Source organism: Salmo salar, chromosome ssa11 (genome assembly GCF_905237065.1).
Source record: "Salmo salar chromosome ssa11, Ssal_v3.1, whole genome shotgun sequence".
Lineage (NCBI taxonomy): Eukaryota > Metazoa > Chordata > Actinopteri > Salmoniformes > Salmonidae > Salmo > Salmo salar.
The window spans coordinates 75,912,253-75,933,849 of NC_059452.1; the positions used below are offsets into that span (position 1 = coordinate 75,912,253).

A 21,597-nucleotide genomic window follows, 5' to 3' on the forward strand; every position below is an offset into this window, starting at 1 on the left:
CTCTGTAAAGTTAAATATCCATCCACCCCAACCTCGTATACAACGTCGACAGCTCTCAACTCGTTTCAGCTGTGAAGATATAGCCAGATGGTGACATCTTCACAAGCCGAGAACTGTCGTCCGCTGCACACCATTCTCTGTCCTTCACCTTGATTCAGTCCATCACACTGGTCATAGAGGGACCGTTGTTCGTCCTGCCACATCCCTCTTTCCCTCCCTCCATCCCTCTCTTTTTAATTAGAGCCAAAGGCCAGAATGGGCCGATAAGCTAATTAATTAAGAATAGGTTGCACGGCAAACCGGGCACGGGTTCAGCGCAGCAAAAGTCTCATAGCAAAGGATCAGGCATATGACCCCTTTCATTTCATGGTGAATGGATGGGATAGCCCAATCAGTGGCTATGCTCTAATCGATTTTGACACGGCTATTATTGGCTAATAGCTTTTCACCCCAAAGAAACCTTGTCTAAAGAATTACAAAGTCTGGTCTCACAATTAGATTTTAGAGGTGGATACGCTTTTACATACGATTCTCTCCGTTTCAGCCATCGATTGGAGAAGCTCACACAATCAGTGGAGAAGATAGCATGCTGGATTGTTCCGTTTACATCTGACAATGGAACAGTGGAACGCACACACATATGCATGCACACACACACACACACACACACACACACACACACACACACACACACACACACACACACACACACACACACACACACACACACACACACACACTCACACAAACACACACTCCAGACCACCCTCCCCCCACCTTGACCCTTACCCCCACTTCAGGGGGACCAATAGCTGTCACAAGGCTTTGTGTGTTTAGTACCAGGATGTAGCCATTGTGTGGCTCCAGGGCCTCACTGCTCCTCATGGACAGTCACACAGATAAGTTGCCCCTCGGTATAGCTAGGTAAGAGCTCATCCCTCTGATGAAGTTGAATCTAACGCTTAAAGATGCACTATGTAGTAATGTGAGTTATAGATCTGTCATTCTCATTGAAAGCAAGTCTAAGAAGTGGTAGAGCTGTTCTATGTGCACTATTTCTATGCTTCCCGTTCTTAAGTTTAGTTTTTGCATCTTTTACTTTTGGTTTTGTACAACAGCTTCAAACAGCTGAACATACAATGTGTTTAATTATGGAAAATATATTTCACAGCAGTTTAGATGGTACAATGATTCTCTGCATAATACTTGATTGTTTTGTCATACAAACTGAAATTTTATCAACCAGGAAAATGGCGTCGTGATTTCTGCATAGTGCACCTTTAATTGCTAGGTTAGAGGTTGATTTCACTTCTGTGGTGGTCAGTGATATGTGCAGGAGGATGAAGAGTGAGACTGGGAATATGTCCCAAATCACAGATTTTGACCTGGTTATTAAAAGTAGTGCACTACACAGGGAATTTGGTGCCATTTAGGACACAGAGAGCGTTTGATTCTGCATGGTTTAGCAGGGGGTCCAAGATGCTCCAGTCCAGTACACTAGCTTGATGGTTATTGCTACGAAACAATAGTTCTTTCATTTCTCTATCGGATTGGATTATTAAGGAGCACTGTGGTCTGGTAAAGTGATTTAATCAGCAGGCATTCCCCTGTGGGAAAGATGGATGTCAATCAATACACTAATGGCCTACCATCTAAAATGCCCAGTGTGATTGTGATAACTGCCTAGCTTTAGACGCTCAGCCACAAGAACATTTCATTTGTTTTGGTTTCCATAGGCTTTTACTGTAAATCAACTGTTTGGGCTTCTTTTCGACATGTGGTGAAATTGGAAGAGGTAGAAATGTATAGCATGGTTTAAGGGTTCTAGACTCGAGAATGTGTCCCTGGGCCTGATACCGTTCCATTACATACGTGTCTGCTGGGTCCCACTCTCAGTAGGGATAGGGTTTAATACCTGGATGTATGCCTTCCAAGGTCACACCTTATCTGTCCCACATCATGTGAAATCGATTTGTCCTCCCTTTGCGTGGACATGTTTCTTACCCCTGGTGAAAACTCTCCTCACCTCTTCCTCCTCCTCTTCCTCTGTCATTATATATCCCTGAGCTGCAGCCTTGGACGTGTTCTTCCCTCCTGTGAAAGATAATGTTCTCATTTCTCCAAAAACACTGAGCGTGAGGAAACAGAGAGCGCTGTCATTGTCACTAGGGACTGTGCTGAGTGGTGTCAGGCAGCATCGGTGTGTTCTGGAACAGTCCATACTGGGACAGAGGGGCTAGGCTAGGACAGGTAGGGAAATAGACTAAACACCCTTCACACTGGTTTCCTAATGATGCACCCTTCCCACGGTCTAGTTCATGCCCATTTCTTAGTTCTCACTGATCTGCCAGGTATGTTGCTTTCCCCCATCCAGTACTTTTAGTAGCAGTCAGGGCCGTAACCCCCCCCCCCCCGATTGCTGTAGCTCCATTCACCTCAGTCGATCCACAAACATCTAGCCTATTAGCTATGCAATTAGCCGCTACAAATGAACTCACATTAACTCAGCACTGGGATTAAAAACTATAATTTCATACGTACAGTAGGATCTGTTAGCAGAAACAGTACGATAAAAACACACTTTTTGCCATGGGCTGGGGATAATTTGTTGCAGTTTTTAAGCTAATTTCCTGTAATTCTACAAATTGTTCCATGAGATGTCATGTTAATATGATATCAAAATCAATGGGGCACCCAGGGAGGTCAGTACCCATGGGCATGTACCCTGCGTGCCCGGTCGGTAATTCGCTATGATTACTACAAGTTTAGATAGTTTGCTAGACTAACTAGACTAATTTAATTACAGTTGAAGCCGGAAGTTTACATACACCTTAGCCAAATTCATTTAAACTCAGTTTTTCACAATTCCTGACATTTAATCCTAGTAAAATAATAGTAGAGAGAATGATTTATTTCAGCTTTTATTTCTTTCTTCACATTCCCAGTGGGTCAGAAGTTTACATACACTCAATTAGTATTTGGTAGCATTGCCTTTAAATTGTTTAACTTGGGTCAAACATTTCGGGTAGCCTTCCACAAGCTTCCCACAATAAGTTGGGTGAATTTTGGCCCATTCCTCCTGACAGAGCTGGTGTAACTGAGTCAGGTTTGTAGGCCTCCTTGCTCGAACACGCTTTTTCAGTTCTGCCCACAAATTTTCTATGGGATTGAGGTCAGGGCTTTGTGATGGCCACTCCAATACCTTGACTTTGTTGTCCTTAAGCCATTTTGCCACAACTTTGGAAGTATGCTTGGGGTCATTGTCCATTTGGAAGACCCATTTGCGACCAAACTTTAACTTCCTGACTGATGTCTTGAGATGTTGCATCAATATATCCACATAATTTTCCTCCCTCATGTTGCCATCTATTTTGTGAAGTGCACCAGTCCCTCCTGCAACAAAGCACCCCACAACATGATGCTGTCACCCCCGTGCTTCACGGTTGGGATGGTGTTCTTCGGCTAGTAAGCCTCCCCCTTTTTCCTCCAAACATAACAATGGTCATTATGGCCAAACAGTTCTATTTTTACTTCATCAGACCAGAGGATATTTCTCCAAAAAGTATGATCTTTGTCCCCATGTGCAGTTGCAAACTGTAGTCTGGCTTTTTTACGGCGGTTTTGGAGTAGTGGCTTCTTCCTTGCTGAGCGACCTTTCAGGTTATGTCGATATAGGACTCGTTTTACTGTGGATATAGATACTTTTGTACCCTTTTCCTCCAGCATCTTCACAAGGTCCTTTGCTGTTGTTTGCGGATTGATTTGCACTTTTCGCACCAAAGTACGTTTGTCTCCTTCCTGAGTGGTTTGACGGCTGCGGTGTCCCATGGTGTTTATACTTGCGTACTATTGTTTGTACAAATGAACGTGGTAACTTCAGGCGTTTGGAAATTGCTCCCAAGGATGAAGCAGACTTGTGGAGGTCTACAATTCTTTTTTCTGAAGTCTTGGCTGATTTCTTTTGATTTTCCCATGATGTCAAGTGAAGAGGCACTGAGTTTGAAGGTAGGCCTTGAAATACATCCACAGGTACACCTCCAATTGACTCAAATGATGTCAATTAGCATATCAGAAGCTTCTAAAGCATGACATCATTTTCTGGAATTTTCCAAGCTGTTTAAAGGCACAGTCAACTTAGTGTATGTAAACTTCTGACCCACTGGAATTGTAATACAGTGAATTATTTTCATAGGGGTAGTGAAATGGAGACCAAGATGCAGCGTGGATAGTGCTCATTTTCAATCTTTTAATGAAGACACTTGACAAAATAACAAAAACGACCAACACAGTCCCGTCAGGTACTTAGACTAGAGCGGAAAACAACTACCCACAACCCCAAAGGAAAAACAGGCTGCCTAAGTATGGCTTCCAATCAGAGACAACGAAAGACACCTGCCTCTGATTGGAAACCATACCCGGCCGAACATGAAAACCAACACATAGAAATAGACAACTAGAACAAACCCACATAGAAACAGAAAACCCAAAATACATACAAAACAAACCCCCCCTGCCACGCCCTGACCATACTACTATGGCAAATGACCTCTTTCACTGGTCAGGACGTGACAATTATAAGTTAAATAAACTGTCTGTAAACAATTGTTGGAGAAATTACTTGTGTCATGCACAAAGTAGATATCCTAACCAACTTTCCAAAACTATAGTTTGTTAACAAGAAATTTGTGGAGTGGTTGAAAAATGAGTTTTAATGACGCCAACCTAAGTGTATGTAAACTTCCGACTTCAACTGTATCTATAAATCTACTGCCATGGGCTAATTGAGTGAGTGACATATTACAAGAGTTAAACTGCTGATGCACAACTAACTTTTGAAATTTGCAACCCTGTGTATTCTACTATTCTAGCTCTCAACAGGAAGTTAAGACCCCGACTGAGTCCCCCCCCCATTTTTAAAATGTATTTTTTAATCTGAACTTGCTGAGGTCCGGACCTGGGTGTCCTCATATGTATTGACGGCCCTGGTAGCAGTGTCATGAAGTTTAATATAAGCACTTTGATCCTACTATCAAAGGGCATTGATCTACATTGATCTACAACATTGATCTACAACAGAGTGCTAGACAGTGCAGTGGTGCGAATTGGACCTGTCTGGTCTCCATCTCATCTTGTCTTGTTTTGGTCCTATCCCTCTCTCTGGGTAGTCATTGGAATGGGGTCAGTGGTGCTTGTAGTGGATGCCTTTGGTAAAGGGAGCAGTCATCTTGTCTTGCAGAATGCACACCGAGAATTGACAAAGACCCAGTGCGTGTCCCTAAGGGCACCCTATTTCCAACATAGTGCACAAGATTTGACCAGAGCTCTATGGGCCCTGGTCAAAAGTAGTGCACTACATAGGGAATAGGGTGCCATTTGGCATGCAGATGGAATCCAGCAGCACACTGGCCATTGTAGTATTTGATTAATTATTAATTAATGGGTCTTAGTTTAACATGGGATACCGGTTAGATCTGAGTCTTAGTTTAACATGGGATACAGGTTAGATCTGAGTCTTAGTTTAACATGGGATACAGGTTAGATCTGAGTCTTAGTTTAACATGGGATACAGGTTAGATCTGAGTCTTAGTTTAACATGGGATACAGGTTAGATCTGAGTCTTAGTTTAACATGGGATACAGGTTAGATCTGAGTCTTAGTTTAACATGGGATACAGGTTAGATCTGACACGTAACCCAAACCGGCTGCGCGCGTGCACCATCGTGCAACATTGTGCACATATTTATTTTGGCCCCCCACACTAAACGCGATCATGACATGCAGGTTAAAATATCAAAACAAACTCTGAACCAATTACATTAATCTGGGGACAGGTCGAAAAGCATTAAACATTTCTGTCAATTTGGCTAGCTAGCTTGCACTTGCTAGCTAATGTGTCCTATTTAGATAGCTTGCTGTTGCTAGCTAATTTGGCCTGGGATATAAACATTGAGTTGTTATTCTACCTGAAATGCACAAGGTCCTCTACTCCGACAATTAATCCACATAATAAAATGGTCAACCCGAATTGTTTCTAGTCATCTCTCCTCCTTCTAGGCTTTTTCTTCTCTGGACTTTATATTGCGATTGGCAACTTTCATAAATTAGGTGCATTACCGCCACCGACCTCATTCGTCTTTAAGTTGCCCACGTGGGTATAACCAATGAGGAGATGGCACGTGGGTATAACCAATGAGGAGATGGAATGTGGGTATAACCAATGAGGAGATGGCACATGGGTATAACCAATGAGGAGATGGCACATGGGTACTGTGGTGGTTAATTTCTTTACTATCAAATGAGGAGAGACAAATTTATCACACAAGTCAGAGTCATACTTAAACTAAATCTTTAATAGTGAGAGCAATGGCTTGTCGTTGAATCACCGTTTCTGATGATCCGTTGAGAGCGGCAACACAAAGGCTACTGAGATCTTTTATAGCAAAGATCCACCCGCTAGTCTACATAACAAACCACAGATGTTTTGAACGGGTCACAAGATGAGACTTTTTAAATGAGAAAGGAGTATCCCATAGCAAGATAGCATTCACTATAAATTATCGTTCAGTTTGGTCCCTAAGACGAGGTTCCTTGCTCGTTCCTGGTACTTCATAGCACAAAAACACCAACTCATCCAATGGCATAAATCAATTGTCAACTCCAGATACACCCATCTCATGTAAAACCCCTTCTTGACCCCACTCCTGGACAAGCTCACTGAGGGGAGTGAGCCTCTAGGTCATACACTATCCCAGGATAAGTGCAACATCAGAGATGACATACAATGGTTCCAGACGCTACCACACACATCCCCCAATGCCAAAGGAGGGAGTGACTGGCGCACAGACATTGTGGAGACAAGTAATTAGTTCCGCATTAATCACGCAATCCCTTCACATGGTTTAAGAATAGGTAGACGCATTCACATATGAAGACAATGTTCCCTCCTGTCCTCTTCCCTTTCTGATATTCTGCATAGCACCAGGGACATGTGAAAGACAAGCCTGACCTTTCCCCTCTCTGGGCCCCAGGGGACTGAGCCCCAGCTGAGGGAATAAGTGCAACTGCCAACACCAGAGCCCGAAGGGATACATTCTAATAACAAGTATATCACATAAGCATATTATGCAGAGAAGACATCTTAATTATCCATGTTACACAACTAATTTTGGATTCTTCCACCACAGTACCTGCTTCTATAAACCAATGAGGAGATGGGAGAGGCAGGACTTGCAGCGCGATCTGTGTCACAAATAGAACTGACTTCTATTTTAGCCCTTGGCAACGCAGACGCTCATTGGCGCGCGCAAGCAGTGTGGGTGCAATAATTGAATAATATAGATTTCTAAATTTAGTTTGCAACGCTTGCGCACGTGACGCGAACGGTGTAGTCAGCCTGTGAGTCTTAGTTTAACATGGGATACAGGTTAGAACTGAGTCTCAGAGGCTAATCTCTTTAATTATTATCATTGGCATCATACATGTCCTAACAACCATCAAATAAGTTGTCATTAAGGGATTGATTGTTCTTACGCCTTGTAGGTTTGAACTATACTCAGGCTGTGTCCCAAATGGCACCCTATTCCCTATATAGTGCACTACTTTTGACCAGGGCTCTATGGGGAATAGAGTGCCATTTGGGACACAACCGATGTGCACTTTTCAATAGGATTCTTCAGGTAAATGCATGTTGTAAGCATAGAGTTAATTAGGATACTGCCTAAGTGTGGCTTCACCTTGGGGTAGGGACTTATGTTTGGCAAAGGCTGCAACACCTCACTCCTCCAGACCTGGTGGCTAACACAGACGAATGAGAGTGGTTAAGAGTTTGGGATGAGGAGTCTGGGGCAGGTGGGGGAGGGTGAGTTGCCCCTCTCTCCTTCCTTCCCTCCCTCCCTCCCCTCTCTCTCTCGCTCTCTCTCCCCATATCTCTCTCTCTCTTTCATCTTTCACTCTCTTCTCTCCCTCTCTCTCCCTCTCCCCATCTTTTTTCCTCTTTCTCTCTCTTACACAGCCTTGGGGCTGGTGACTTTGAAGTGGTGTCTTTGATTAAGGAGTTAATTAAAGAAAAGCTGCTTGTGAGGAGATACCGAGAGCGAGAGAAAGAGAGATAGGAAGAGAGGGAGAAAGACAGGACAAGGAAGAGCAAGGAGAGAGAGAGAGTGTGTGTGTATGTATGAATTCGGGGTAATATTCTCATCTGGTTCTCAAGTGCCGTGGTGCCATCGCTGAGTGAATTGATTGGATTGGCTGAGCTGGCTGTGGCATATGAGAAGGGCAGTTGCATAGAGTAGGCTGTGGTTCTGTGGAAGAGATGAGAGCCTTAGTGCCCAGTGTTAGAGTGATGTACTCTGGCCCCTCCACGCCAGCTGTGGGTGGGATGGATGGATGGATGATGAGCAATGACAAATGCATGTACATGATTTCTCTCTTTGTTCTTTTTCTGTCCCTTTGTTTCTCATTTCCTGCCTGACATACACCTCCCCCCTCACCTCTGGGTCTCTCCTGTGTCACCTTTCTACTTCTCACCCCCCCCCCCCACACACACACACACACACACACACACACACACACACTTTCTCCCTCACCTTGTCCCTTTTCCAACCCTCCTCCTCACCCCATCCTCCTCTCCCCCTCCCCTTCCAGCCGGTGTTCTATAAGGGTGTGGCGGGCTCCCAGGTGACCCTCTCCAGCCTGGTGAACCAGAGCAGAGCCATGCTGGAGGAACAGGCCCGCCACCTGCTGACGGAGACTGAGAGGCAGACCATGGGCTACTACATGGAGGAGTACCGAGACGGACACATAGGGGTGGAGCAACTAGTCATGGCCCTGTTTGAATTGCTCAACACACACGCCAAGGTGAGGAGTGACTGTGGAGAGACAGCGTGGGGTGTGTGTGTGTTGGTGTGGGTGGATGGGTGTGTGGGTGGGTGGATGGGTATCTTTTGTGTGTTTGTATTTGTGCGTGTGCATGTGTGTGTGTGCACGTGTGTATGTGTGTGTGTGTGCGCGTGTGTGTTTGAGAGAAAGAGCGCGAGAGAGAGAGAGACTTAGAATCGTTTGTGCATACATGTGTGCAAGAAACAGAGAAAGACAAATTCCGGTGTGCATGCGTGTGTCCGTTGTTGTGAGGTGCATCATGTGTTGGGTTCTTGTGTTCCCTCACTCATAGTGCTTATGGTGATTGCTCGCCTTTTCTCTGTACATCCATCACTTGAATGGCAAGTTTTGTGAGACTTTCCGTGATTTATGTTAAGGCTTTTGTGGTTGCTCAGACATCTGTTTTTCTCAGTTTATTAGAAAGCCACTTGTCTTTCTGTCAATGTCCTTGCCCTGCACCTCATATAAAACAATGATTTATCAAATATATTGAATTCACAATTGGTAAAGTGCTTTAAACAGTGTTGTTTTGTTGCAGTCTTCCTCATGGTCTCCTGATGCATGTTATAGCTCCCTATAACTCTAGAACCCTGTCTCCATCTCCTCCCCCAACCCTCCTCTTAGTTCTCCCTGCTATCAGAGGTGCGTGGCCTGGTGACGCCCCAGGATCTGGAGCGTTTCGATGGGATGGTGCTGCGCCGCGAGATCCAGGCTTTGAAGGCCCGGCAGGGGGGTGCCAGTGCGGCCGCCCTCCACCCTGACTCCCTCTCCATGGTTTCCTACCCAGATACCTTGGCCTCCTCGTCAGCCAGCTACATGACCTCCACCACCCTCAGCTCAGCACGGGTAGGAAGGCTGGGCCGCAGTGGACCCAAACTGTCTGTCTGTCTGGCTCTGTCTCTGGCTGTCGCTGGCTGGCTATGTTTGTCTGTCTGTCAGGCTGCCGTGTCCGTCTGGCCGTCTGTCCATCTGTCTGTCTGTATGTCTGTGAGAGTCTGAGTCACTCCTCATTTTTAGGTGTCACTTTTGTCTCGAAGTAGACCGATTTGAAGGTGTCCCTGTTTGATGAGGGGTAGAGGATAGAGCTGTTAGGATGACATATCGTTACTCGGAGTGCATGGGGCAAGGAGAAGGGTTTCAGCAGGACAGAGGTGATGTGTCCCAAATGCCATTCTATTCCCTATATAGTACACTGCTTTTGACCAGGCCCCTTAAAAAGTAGTGCACTAAATAGGGAACAGGGTGCCATTTGGGACATAGTCAGGGATGAGAGCACTGTGCCCCTGCTGAGTCGGAAAGGGCCTAACAAGGGATCATTAACTAGATCCAGCCGTGGGCCGATTTTTTTCTGGAGCGGATGGGCGGGGGGCCAGAACATAATTACAAATAATTTGTAGACTGCAAATCGACGGAAATATAATTATTTCAAACCATGCTTACCTTTGTATAATATCACGTCTCTCTATTATGCGTGGGAATACATGGGAACAGATTTCTTAAATTAAAATCACTTGGAGCTAATTTTCTGGTGTTTTTACAGTCTTTTATGTCCAACAATGAAAATTCCACATGTATTTTTAAAACCCCGGCCTAAACCCTTCACTAGAGATGAAAGAGACGTATTTATCTAGAAACTTCCTCCGTTTAACCCCGACTCCCCGCCTGCCTTTTCAACCCCCCAGGAAAGACTGCTGTGGTTGATAGATATGATGGAGGTAGGAGTTGTTGCCAATTCTCTTATTTTACATCCATTTGCAGTGGTTCTCTGCCTCTAATTTTGAAGTGAATATGGTTTGGAGTGCTTCAGTCTGCATTCATTTGTCAGGTTGCATAAAGACAATGGATCTAACTTTTTCTGTTGATGTGACTGTCCTTTTGAACATTTCTGTGTATCCCTGTGTGTGTTGTATGTGTGTGGACATATACTTGTGGGGACCAAAAAAAAATACAAATTGGGGACGTTTTGCCGGTCCCCATCTTGAAAAAGGCTATTTCTAGGGGGTTTAGGGTTAGGATTATAATTAGTGTTACGGTTAGAATTAGGTTTAGGGTTAGGGGTTAAAGGTTAGGTTTAGGAGTTAGGGTTAGGAGTTAGGGTTAGGTGTAGGTGTAGGGTTAAGGTTGGGTTTCGGGATTAGGGTTAGGAAAAATAGGATATAGAATTGTGTCCCCCCCACAAGGTTAGTAAAACAAGACTGTGTGTGTTGATGTGTGTGCGTGTCTGCGTATGTGCGCATGGCAGTGTGCGTGCGTGCGGCATACATGAGCATGCATGCTGGTGTGTGCTTGCATGCATGTGTCTGTATGTGTTTCCCTATTCGCAGTGCATACACACACATTGTTTCTGCAGGAGTAATTACAGACAGTCAGACTAAGCTGCTGCTAGCCCGTCCACTATTGATGTTTCCTTCTGGGGCGCAAACCAGAGGACAACACTATTAACCAGCTAGCTATGTCACACATGCACTCACACACACACACACTCAAACACACACACATGCATTCACGTACACACACACACGCCAAGGCACGTGCAAACACACACACACAGGCATATGCACACACACACAGACACACAGACTCAATCCACTCTGGACAGTTGAGATAATCTGCAGCTGTCTTACTATAGCACACCGTGGACAAGGCCAGACCTCCAGATCTCTGTGTGTGTATATGCGTGTGTGTGTGTTTGTGTGTGTATGTGTGTGCATGTGCATGTGTGTGGTTTGGACTGTGGCCCAGCTTATAGTTGTTTATGTTTGAGTCACAGTTGAATGCTGCTGCTACTGTTTTGGAGAGATTAGTGAGGCTGGGGGATCACCAACATTGGATTTATCAACTAGACACAAAATGAGGTGTACAGTCACAAACCCAATCACATACACACACACACACACTGACAGCTGATTACATGTGTGTGCGCTCACATACACACACACTCTCTCTCTCTCTCTCTCTCTCTCTCTCTCTCTCTCTCTCTCTGTCACACACGCACACATATAAATAAACAGCTAAGTATTCCCCGTGCCGATAGTGAGTGTATAATTAGGCTGAATAGGTAGGGTTTTGTTTTGGTACAGGAAGAGTTTAATGAAGGGCACTGCTGCTCTGAACTCACTAACAGTGAACAACACCATGCAGATATCTTTGGTTTCAATTTGTGTGTTTGCACTTTTGGTTGTGTGCCGTGTGTGTGACGAATACCCACCTGTGGTATTGCGTTCCAAGCTTAGAGATTTTGAAGGTCAGAGGTAAAGAGGTGTGTGTTTGTTCTATATCTGCCTCCCAAACTTTGAGATTGGAAGGTAGATTTAGAATGCTATTGAGTTATTTTTCCTCCCACGGAGAGATGGAACAACTCGTACGAAATGCAATTTGGATCAACATTTGCTTTGGGATAAACAAGCAGCTGTGTTTGTCATCTGTTCACGTACTCTCCCTCGTTCTCCCCCCTCTCTTGCTCACTCCCTGTCTTTCTTCTCTCTCTCTCCCCTCCGCTCTCTCTTCTCTCAATCCCCTCATCTCTCTTCTCTCTATCCCCTCGTCTCTCTCTCTCTTACTCTCCCCTCCACCCTTTCTCTTCCCCCCCCTCTCTCTCTCTCTCTCTCTCTCTATCTCTCTCTCAGAATGACAGTACGGTGGAGAGTAATGGGGGGGATACTCAGGAGAGTCTGGATGCGCTGCCTGACATATCTCTGGTGAGCCTTGAAGTAAGACCCAGACCCACAACCTCATTAAGATGGACAGTGCAGAAGATAGAGGGAGGGATGGAGGGTTAGGGGAAAAAAACAACAAGACTGAGTGAGGGAGAGGAAACAACGGATATGCAGTTTTATATATATACAGTATATATACAGTACCAGTCAAAAGTTTGGACACACCTACTCATTCAAGGGTTTTTCTTTATTTGTACTATTTTCTACATTGTAGAATAATAGTGAAGACATCAGAACTATGAAATAACACATATGGGTGTTAAAGAAATCTAAATATATTTTAGATTGTAGATTCTTCAAAGTAGCCACCCTTTGCCTTGATGACAGTTTTGTACACTCTTGGCATTCTCTCAACCAGCTTCACCTGGAATGCTTTTCCAGCAGTCTTGAAGGAGTTCCCACATATGCTGAGCACTTGTTGGCTGCTTTTCCTTCACTCTGCGGTCCAACTCATCCCAAACCATCTCAATTGGGTTGAGGTCGGGTGATTGTGAAGGTCAGGTCATCTGTTGCAGCACTCCATCACTCTCCTTCTTGGTCAAATAGCCCTTACACAGCCTGGAGGTATATTGGGTTGTTGTCCTGTTGAAAAACAAATGATAGTCCCACTAAGCCCAAACCAGATGGGATGGTGTATCACTGCAGAATGCTGTGGTAGCCATGGTGGTTAAGTATGCCTTGAATTCTAAATAAATCACAGACAATGTCACCAGCAAAGCACCCCACATCTCACCTCCTCCTCCACCACACATGTGGAGATCATCCGTTCACCTACTCTGCGTCTCACAAAGACACAGCGGTTGGAACCAAAAATCTCAAATGTTTCTTGGCCCAAGCAAGTCTCTTCTTATTATTGGTGTCCTTTAGAAGTGGTTTCTTTGCAGCAATTCGACCATGAATACCTGATTCATGCGGCCTCCTCTGAACAGTTGATGTTGAGATGTGTCTGTTACTTGAACTCTGTGAAGCATTTATTTGGGCTGCAATTTCTGAGGCTGGTAATTCTAATGAACTTATCCTCTGCAGCAGAGGTAACTCTGGGTCTTCCTTTCCTGTGGCGGTCCTCATGAGAGCCAGTTTCATCATAGCGCTCGATGGTTTTTGCAACTGCACTTGGAGAAACCTTCAAAGTTCTTGAAATTTTCCAGAGTGACTGACTTCATGTCTTAAAGTAATGATGGACTGTCATTTCTCTTTGCTTATTTGTGCAGTTCTTGCCATAATATGGACTTGGTCTTTTACCAAATAGGGCTATCTTCTGTATACCACTCCTACCTTGTCACAACACAACTGATTGGCTCAAATGCATTAAGAAGGAAAGAAATTCCAAAAATTAACTTTTAAAAAGGCACACCTGTTAATTGAAATTAAATCCAGGTGACTACCTCATGAATCTGGTAGAGAGAATGCCAAGAGTGCAAAGCTGTTATCAAGGCAAAGGGTGGTTACTTTGGAGAATCTCAAATCTAAAATATATTTTGATTTGTGTCACACTTTTTTGGTTACTACATGATTCCATATGTGTTATTTCATAGATCTGATTTCTTCACTATTATTCTACAATGTAGAAAATAGTAAAAATAAAGAAAAACCCTGGAATGAGTAGGTGTGTCCAAACTTTGTACTGGTACTGTATATATATATATATATATATTAAACAACATTATATGTGTATATATAGCCTTCATCCCTTCTTTTTCTTTCTTTCTTTCTTTCTTTCTTTCTTTCTTTCTTTCTTTCTTTCTTTCTTTCTTTCTTTCTTTCTTTCTTTCTTTCTTTCTTTCTTTCTTTCTTTCTTTCTTTCTTTCTTTCTTGTGGAGGAGTCTGTTTACAGATAGATATTAGTTCACACCCTCTTCCTGTTCCTCCTCTTCCTCCTCCTCCTCCTCCCTCCTTACTAAGGAGGAACTAGTTCTGTTTGACACCTGAGGTAAAAGCTATAATTACCTACCACGGTTACCAGAGCAACGGTAACCGATGTTGATGGGAGGTTGTGTTGGTTCCAAGGCGATGTAATGTGGGACACAGAAAGCAGAGACCTGAAGAGTCTTAAAAACACTTGAACTCCATTCAGCCAGAACATATTTGTGTTAGTTCTGATTGCTTTCTCTTATAATTTTTTTTACCAATCACTTCATTCATTCTCTGGCCACTCATGTTACTGTTTTCGTTGTTCATTTCACTGTTGGTTTTGGTTGGAGGGGAGAGCTTGTTGCCGCGGACTGGGGAGGTGTAGCCTGAGGTTACACAAAGACCATAACTGAGTCCTGGCCTGACTAATTCAGTTGTGTTGTGTTCTGAGGCGTGACTGTTGGTGGTGTGTGTGTGCGTGCGTGCGTGCGTGTGTGTGTGGAATGATGAGATGTGCTGTAGTATATGAGTGTTTTGTGGGATGAGGGGAATGTGATTTATTTGTTCTCCTCTTACCTTAGGATGAGGTGCACTCCACGTCCGAATCTCCCCCCACCTTCAAACCCCCACCCCCTCCAGGGGTGCAGAGACGCCCCAGCAGACGGGACCAGGTCAAAAAGCTTCCCTCCTCCGAATCCTCCCATTCTGGGCTCTACTTCACCGCCCCCTCCCGTAACCCCATTGACCAGAGGGGGGAGCAAGGGCCCCCCTCCTCAACCAAGGTCCCCCCCAAAAAGGATCCCTCAGTCCCCCCTAAGAGGGAACCCTCTGCCCCCCCTAAGAAGGAGATGGCAACTGCCCAGCTCTCCATGGTCAACAAGCACCCTATAGGCCCCTTCCCCCGAGTCCAGTCCCCTACTAGGACCACCAAGCCTGCCGCCCCCTCTCCATCTCCACCCCCTCCGCCGCCGCTCACTGCCCCATCCGCACCCCCTCCGCTTCCCCACAGCCAGGACAAGTCCTCCCCTGGCTCCAACAAACAGCACTTTGTCATGGTGGAGGTCCATAGGCCCAATGCAGAGTCTGATGTCAACGAGGTGCGGTCACTGCCCCAGGCACGAGGTAAGAGGCATGGGGGACAGCCAGGATTACTGAAGGGAGGAGGTTGGAAGTTGGACTCCGAAAACCATGAGAGCTGATTTGGACGCAAAGGATTGGTTACACAAATAAGAGGAAGTGCATGTCTATGTGTACTCATAGGTGTATGTGTTTCTACCTGAGTGTGTTCCTGTGCCAGTCTCTAACCTCCTGCACCCATCCCCCCACCCCCCCAGGTGCCAACCTGTCCCAGCTGTCAGACAGTGGACAGACGCTGAGCGAGGACAGCGGGGTGGACATTGGCGAGTCAGGGCGTTTCAGCAAGGAAAGCAGTCCGCGTCCCGCCCGCATACGCCCCCCACGACATCCCCAGGGGGCAGGAGGGGACACCCCCGCCAAACCGGTGAGGAGGACACACCAGCGGGAAGAGAGAAGACACAGAGAGAGAAAAGAGGGAGATGGATGGAGGGTTGAATGGATGGATGGGTGGATGAATGGATGGATGATGGATGGGGGGAGCCGAAAGTGAGGGATGACAAGAAGAGAAATAGAGCTGAGTTGTCTTCCGTCACTGCTCCCTTGGAACTCGTTCTCAATCCTAACTGTGATTTCTTTGTGTTTTCTTCTCTCTTTGTGCACATAGTTTTTCTTTCTTTGCTCATTGATTCATTTCTGTGTCCTTTCAATGATTTCTCATCCATTCAATCACATCTCATACTGCAGTAGAGGTCTCTCTTGTCCTCTGCCTGTCCCTTTATGCTTATTGCTGATTGGTGGTTGGGTGGAAGGGAAATTGTTGATTCGTTCCAAACTGAATGGGTGGACTAATAGGTAACAAAGGTGCAAAACAAAAGTGTACATGGTCAGGCCAGGCAGACCAGGCTCTCCAAGGTCAATATTTGAGTAAAAAAGCTGAGTTATGTTATCCACCCTCTCTCTCTCTGTCTTTTTGCAGCCGGGTCTCTTGGAGCCCACCTCCACACTAGTGAGGGTGGCAAAGAGTGCCAGCACCCTCGGCATCGCCATCGAAGGGGGTGCCAACACTCGCCAGCCCCTGCCACGCATCGTCACCATACAGGTGGGTGTCAAACAGCCTGACATCCCTCCATCTCAAGTCATCTCCGAAATGACAGTTTGCCAGGCAATCCCCTGCACCTGTCAGAAATGATCCAACTATGGTATTGTTCTGCGACTCTGCGCTGTCATTGGTCCGTGCCACCTCCTCTTCAACACATGGCTACACAACACAGCCTCTGTCAGATCAGTCTGCGTTTACATGCTGGAACTAGAGAACTCAAACTGAGAGCTTTTATAGGTTTATAACCTTTAGAACACAAGTGTCTATTGGAAATGTGTCATCCTCAGAGAGTGGGGTCACAGCCAGGGTCTGCCATTCAATGGCAATCCTGGAGCAATCAGGGTTAAGTGCCTTGCTCAAGGGCACATCGACAGGTGTTTCACCTTGTCGGCTCTGGGATTCAAACGAGCCACCTTTCGGTTACTGACCCAATGCTCTAACCTCTCTAACCACTAGGCTACCTTTCACTCCACATATGGCACGTTCTGTGTTGGTATGCTAGCGAGAAACTGCTGCAAAGAGGGAAGGGTTTAGATTCAAATATTGCAGTAGCCATAGCAACAGGGGCGAACATAAACCCTGTGATCTCGTGGCTGAGGTAAGATGTCTGTTGGGGGCTAGTTCAAGATGGCCCGAAAATATTTATCTCGGATTGTTCTGGCAATTCTGACATAGAAACTTCATTGGGAGGAAGGATGTTTTGATCTGCTTTGTACATTTGTTTCACAATTATTATTTTTTTTATGATGAAAGTGGCCCTTTTTAGACCTATGCATACCTTCTGTTTGACCCTATGATCTGTGAACTGTACACGAAACATCTTGGTGACATACTTCTTATGTGCTCTCAAATATGGTGGTGCTCATAAAATGGATCAAAACTTTCCAGCCTCTCTGGAAATGTGATGTACTTGTAGAGTACGTATAATGTTCCTAATAATGTCTTAAAAAGACAAAATCCAAAATTGTACTCTTGAGATGTTACTATTAATATATTTAATGTTGAATAAATGAATGTGAACATTTTTATTTCTGAATCTAGACATACTGTTGGAGCACACTATAAGGAGTATAATGTCACCAAGCTGTTGTCTGTATCGTGTATAGTTCTCAGATCATAGGGTCTTACAGGAGGTAAGGGCCGAAAATAGCCACTTTCATCATGATAAAAAAAAAGGTGGTACAAATCTAAAAAGCAGGTCAAACATCCTACCTCCCAATTAAGTTTCTATGTGAAAATTGCCAGAACAATCTGAGATAACCCAAATGTTATCGGGCTACGCTGGCGTTGGAATCACCCTTGCCAGGTGCTTGACATGAATGGATTACTCTAAGAGTACATCAAAACGTTTTTTTTTTACTTGTTTTAAGCACCCTTTCATTTGTTTACGCAAGAAGATAAGAGTTGAGCATGTTCTCTCCCTTTACCTGAAAGAGTACATCCACTGAGAGCACTGACCATTATGTGGAATAAAAGTGTTGCCAGCTTGGCTGAAGGCCACAGCTATAAGAAGCTGAGGGTAATAACAGTGAGTCTGGCTGAAGCTCCGTTCTGCTCTGATTTGTCTGTGCCTCTATTGATTAGCATAAAGACTGAGGAGAGAGGAGGGCTGGGGAGGGAGCTGTGCTGTTCTCTGGAGTTCAGTGAACCACTGAAAGCCCCAGCTCGAAAGATGCTTTGGTGCGACCGGCGTGAAAGGCTAATGAAAAATAAAAGAGCCACTGATTGCGAGGAGAGCGACAAAGGCTCTTTCTGGGAAATCAGCATATTCAAAATCAAAGACAGCAAGAGAGAGGGAGGGGGAGAGGGAGAGAGGGAGGGGTGAGAGATATACAGAGACAGAAGAGAATATGTTATACTGTGTTAATAATAAAGGGGACGCGGACTGAGAAAGGGTGCAGAGAAGGGGAGATAGGGGAGGAAGAGAGAGAGAGAAAGAGAGAGAGAGAGAGAGAGAGGCGGCCTAGCGACAGACAGGCATGAGTGGGTTTTAATTCCAGGACCGTAGCTCTCCTCATCAACGGCTGTAATGGAAATGCACAGACAAAATGCATGAGCCATGATATATGGACGCGCTCTCCTCTCTTTTGTCTCATCCCCCTTTCCCTTTATTTATGTGTTTTTCCGCTTTTCACTATCTTAGGAGTTGGGAGTCGGCACAAAGTATCCGAGCGCGCTCGTCAACCAGGCTGATTTTCATATCAACGTGGCGCTGCCATGCTCCCCTACTATGACATCACAGTGTCCACAATCAGTCACAGGGGACACGGCCTCATCAGCATCGATATTGGTTGAGGGGGTCGGATGGTCCAATCATAACCTCTCCCATTCCACTGTAGCTCCAGTGAAGAACCCATGCCATTATCAGCGAGGTTAATATGGGACTGGGCGTTAATTGGCTCGAAATCACCTATGGAACTATGCGTCCCAAATGGCTCCTTGTTTCCTACCTCTGACCAAAGCACATCCTTGGGACGCATACTTTGTCCCAGACATATCAATCACTGTAAACAGGGCTCACATCATACCCTAGCAACATTCCTGAATGATTGCTTACTCACACCATACTCACACGTATACACATATAGAGTATTCACAACCGTTCACAACACCTAAGACGTTCGTTTCATTCAGGATGATACATTTCGGGATCATATCTAGGTCCGTCTGGTGCTCCCCGGGCCCTGTACAGCACTACAATAGTCTTTTAGTAGTAACGTTAGTTTTTCCTCTTGTAGTAGCTTCAGTCTCCCAGGTCAGCGCAGTCCACGATGTGGTGAACGTTCCAGGCCAGTAGGCCTGTAGAGTGAAGGCGCCGCTGCGGCCACTATCACTCCATACCACACTCCCTGAGCTGCTGCTGCTGCGGTCCCTATCACAGCCATCTCCATGTCGTTCCAGTGGCCGGGGGTAATTGTGGCCAGCTCAGTAAAAAAGAGAACCAATAATGCTCTAAATAACAAAACGTATAGTGATAATCATGCTGATAATGCATGGCATTTAAGGGACTGGAACTGTGGTGAGAGATGAGATCACAAAGGTCCTTTTGCTTCCTGGTTCGTTAGCAGTTGTAATGGTGACCAATCACCAACGAGCATTTGACATCTGTTTGTGCTCTCTTTATCACTCATTTTGTTGGTCTTCCTCTCTCTCGCTCTCTCCTCCAATCTCTTTCTTTCTCTCAGAGGGGCGGCTCGGCGCATAACTGCGGGCAGCTGCGGGTGGGTCAGGTGATCCTGGAGGTGAACGGGGTTTCCCTGAGGGGACGGGAGCACAGGGACGCCGCACGCCTCATCGCAGAGGCCTTCAAGACCAACGAGAGAGACCACGTGGACTTCCTGGTCACCGAGTTCAACGTGGCGCTATAGGAAGAAGTAGAGGAGGTAGAGAGAGAGAGACTTGTCATGGAGAAAGAAGGGATGAGGTATAGGCACAGCAGAGGTAGAGAGGAGAGGGGGGCTGTTGGGGCAAAGTGGCATAGGCCTACATACTGTATTTTACATGGGTTCATCTACCAACTACCCTTGTTCCCTCCACCTTAGTATCCTCCAGTTTAATTCAAGCTTTAGCCCACACAACTAGACATGGATACAGTTGCACTCTAAGTTGAGTTGCACCCATGAGATTTCGGTAACACTTTACTTGACAGGCAGTTTCATGACACATTCATAACCATGTCATAATATGTCATAACAGCTGACATAACTTGTCATAACCTGTCATAATATGGTCATAACACTGTCATGACCCATATATTTACACCTGTTGTGACATATTTTGCGTTATTTTATGGCTGGTTATGACACTTATATAAGGGTGTCAAAATCCACATTTATTGAAATGTATTTTTTCCCTGCCAAGAAGTTTCCTTTTGTTTGAAAGTTTGTTTCTTAAATCCTTTGTTTTAAAATAACTTTATGGCACTGTCAAGAAGCATTATGACCATCCTGTGTCACTTTACTTGAACTAAGAAAATACACTTTATGGCACTGTCAAGAAGCATTATGACCATCCTGTGTCACTTTACTTGAACTAAGAAAATACACTTTATGACACTGTCAAGAAGCATTACGACCATCATAATCATATAAGCCAGATAGGCCTATCACGTACATGCCCTTATATCAGTCATCAGTCAAAAAGAGGGTGTCTTGTCTAGGTCCTGAAATCTGTTCCTGCATTCATCCCAGTCATCAGCAACAGAGCATTGGGGTAGGTGCATGTCTGACATCAACATGTTTGTAATTACAATGATAATTTATATATATATATATATATATATATATATATATATAGAACTCAGCAAAAAAAATAAACATCCTCTGACTGTCAACTGCGTTTATTTTCAGCAAACTTAACATGTGTAAATATTTGTATGAACATAACAAGATTCAACAACTGAGACATAAAATGAACAAGTTCCACAGACATGTGATTAACAGAAATTGAATAATGTGTCCCTGAACAAAGTGGGGGTCAAAATCAAAAGTAACAGTCAGTATCTGGTGTGGCCACTAACTGCATTAAGTACTGCAGTGTATCTCCTCCTCATGGACTGCACCAGATTTGCCAGTTCTTGCTGTGAGATGTTACACCACTCTCCCACCCAGGCACCTGCAAGTTCCCGGACATTTCTGGGGGGAATGGCCCTAGCCCTCACCCTCCGATCCAACAGGTCCCAGGCGTGCTCAATGGGACTGAGATCCGGGCTCTTCACTGTCCATGGCAGAACACTGACATTCCTGTCTTGCAGGAAATCAGCACAGAATGAGCAGTATGGCTGGTGGCACTGTCATGCTGGAGGGTCATGTCTGGATGAGCCTGCAGGAAGGGTACCACATGAGGGAGGAGGATGTCTTCCCTGTAACGCACAGCGTTGAGATTGCCTACAATGACAACAAGCTCAGTCCGATGATGCTGTGACACACCACCCCAGACCATGATGGACCCTCCACCTCCAAATCGATCCCACTCCAG

General features: G+C 45.2%; 1 protein-coding gene across 2 annotated transcripts in view; it reads left to right on the forward strand.

Moving 5' to 3' along the window:
- whrna (whirlin a) overlaps nucleotides 1-20,528 on the forward strand; it is a 122,749-nt gene extending 102,221 nt beyond the window's left edge. Inside the window, exons 6-12 of one of the 2 annotated variants that reach the window (XM_014128373.2) lie at nucleotides 8,644-8,856; nucleotides 9,502-9,723; nucleotides 12,504-12,587; nucleotides 15,026-15,566; nucleotides 15,779-15,945; nucleotides 16,498-16,620; nucleotides 19,806-20,528. In XM_014128373.2, the coding sequence (XP_013983848.1) occupies nucleotides 8,644-8,856; nucleotides 9,502-9,723; nucleotides 12,504-12,587; nucleotides 15,026-15,566; nucleotides 15,779-15,945; nucleotides 16,498-16,620; nucleotides 19,806-19,988 (1,533 nt within the window). In that variant the 3' untranslated portion in view covers nucleotides 19,989-20,528. The remainder of the gene's footprint in view (nucleotides 1-8,643; nucleotides 8,857-9,501; nucleotides 9,724-12,503; nucleotides 12,588-15,025; nucleotides 15,567-15,778; nucleotides 15,946-16,497; nucleotides 16,621-19,805) is intronic. The other variant, XM_014128374.2, reaches the window with a different exon arrangement.
- Nucleotides 20,529-21,597: the final 1,069 nt, after the last annotated feature.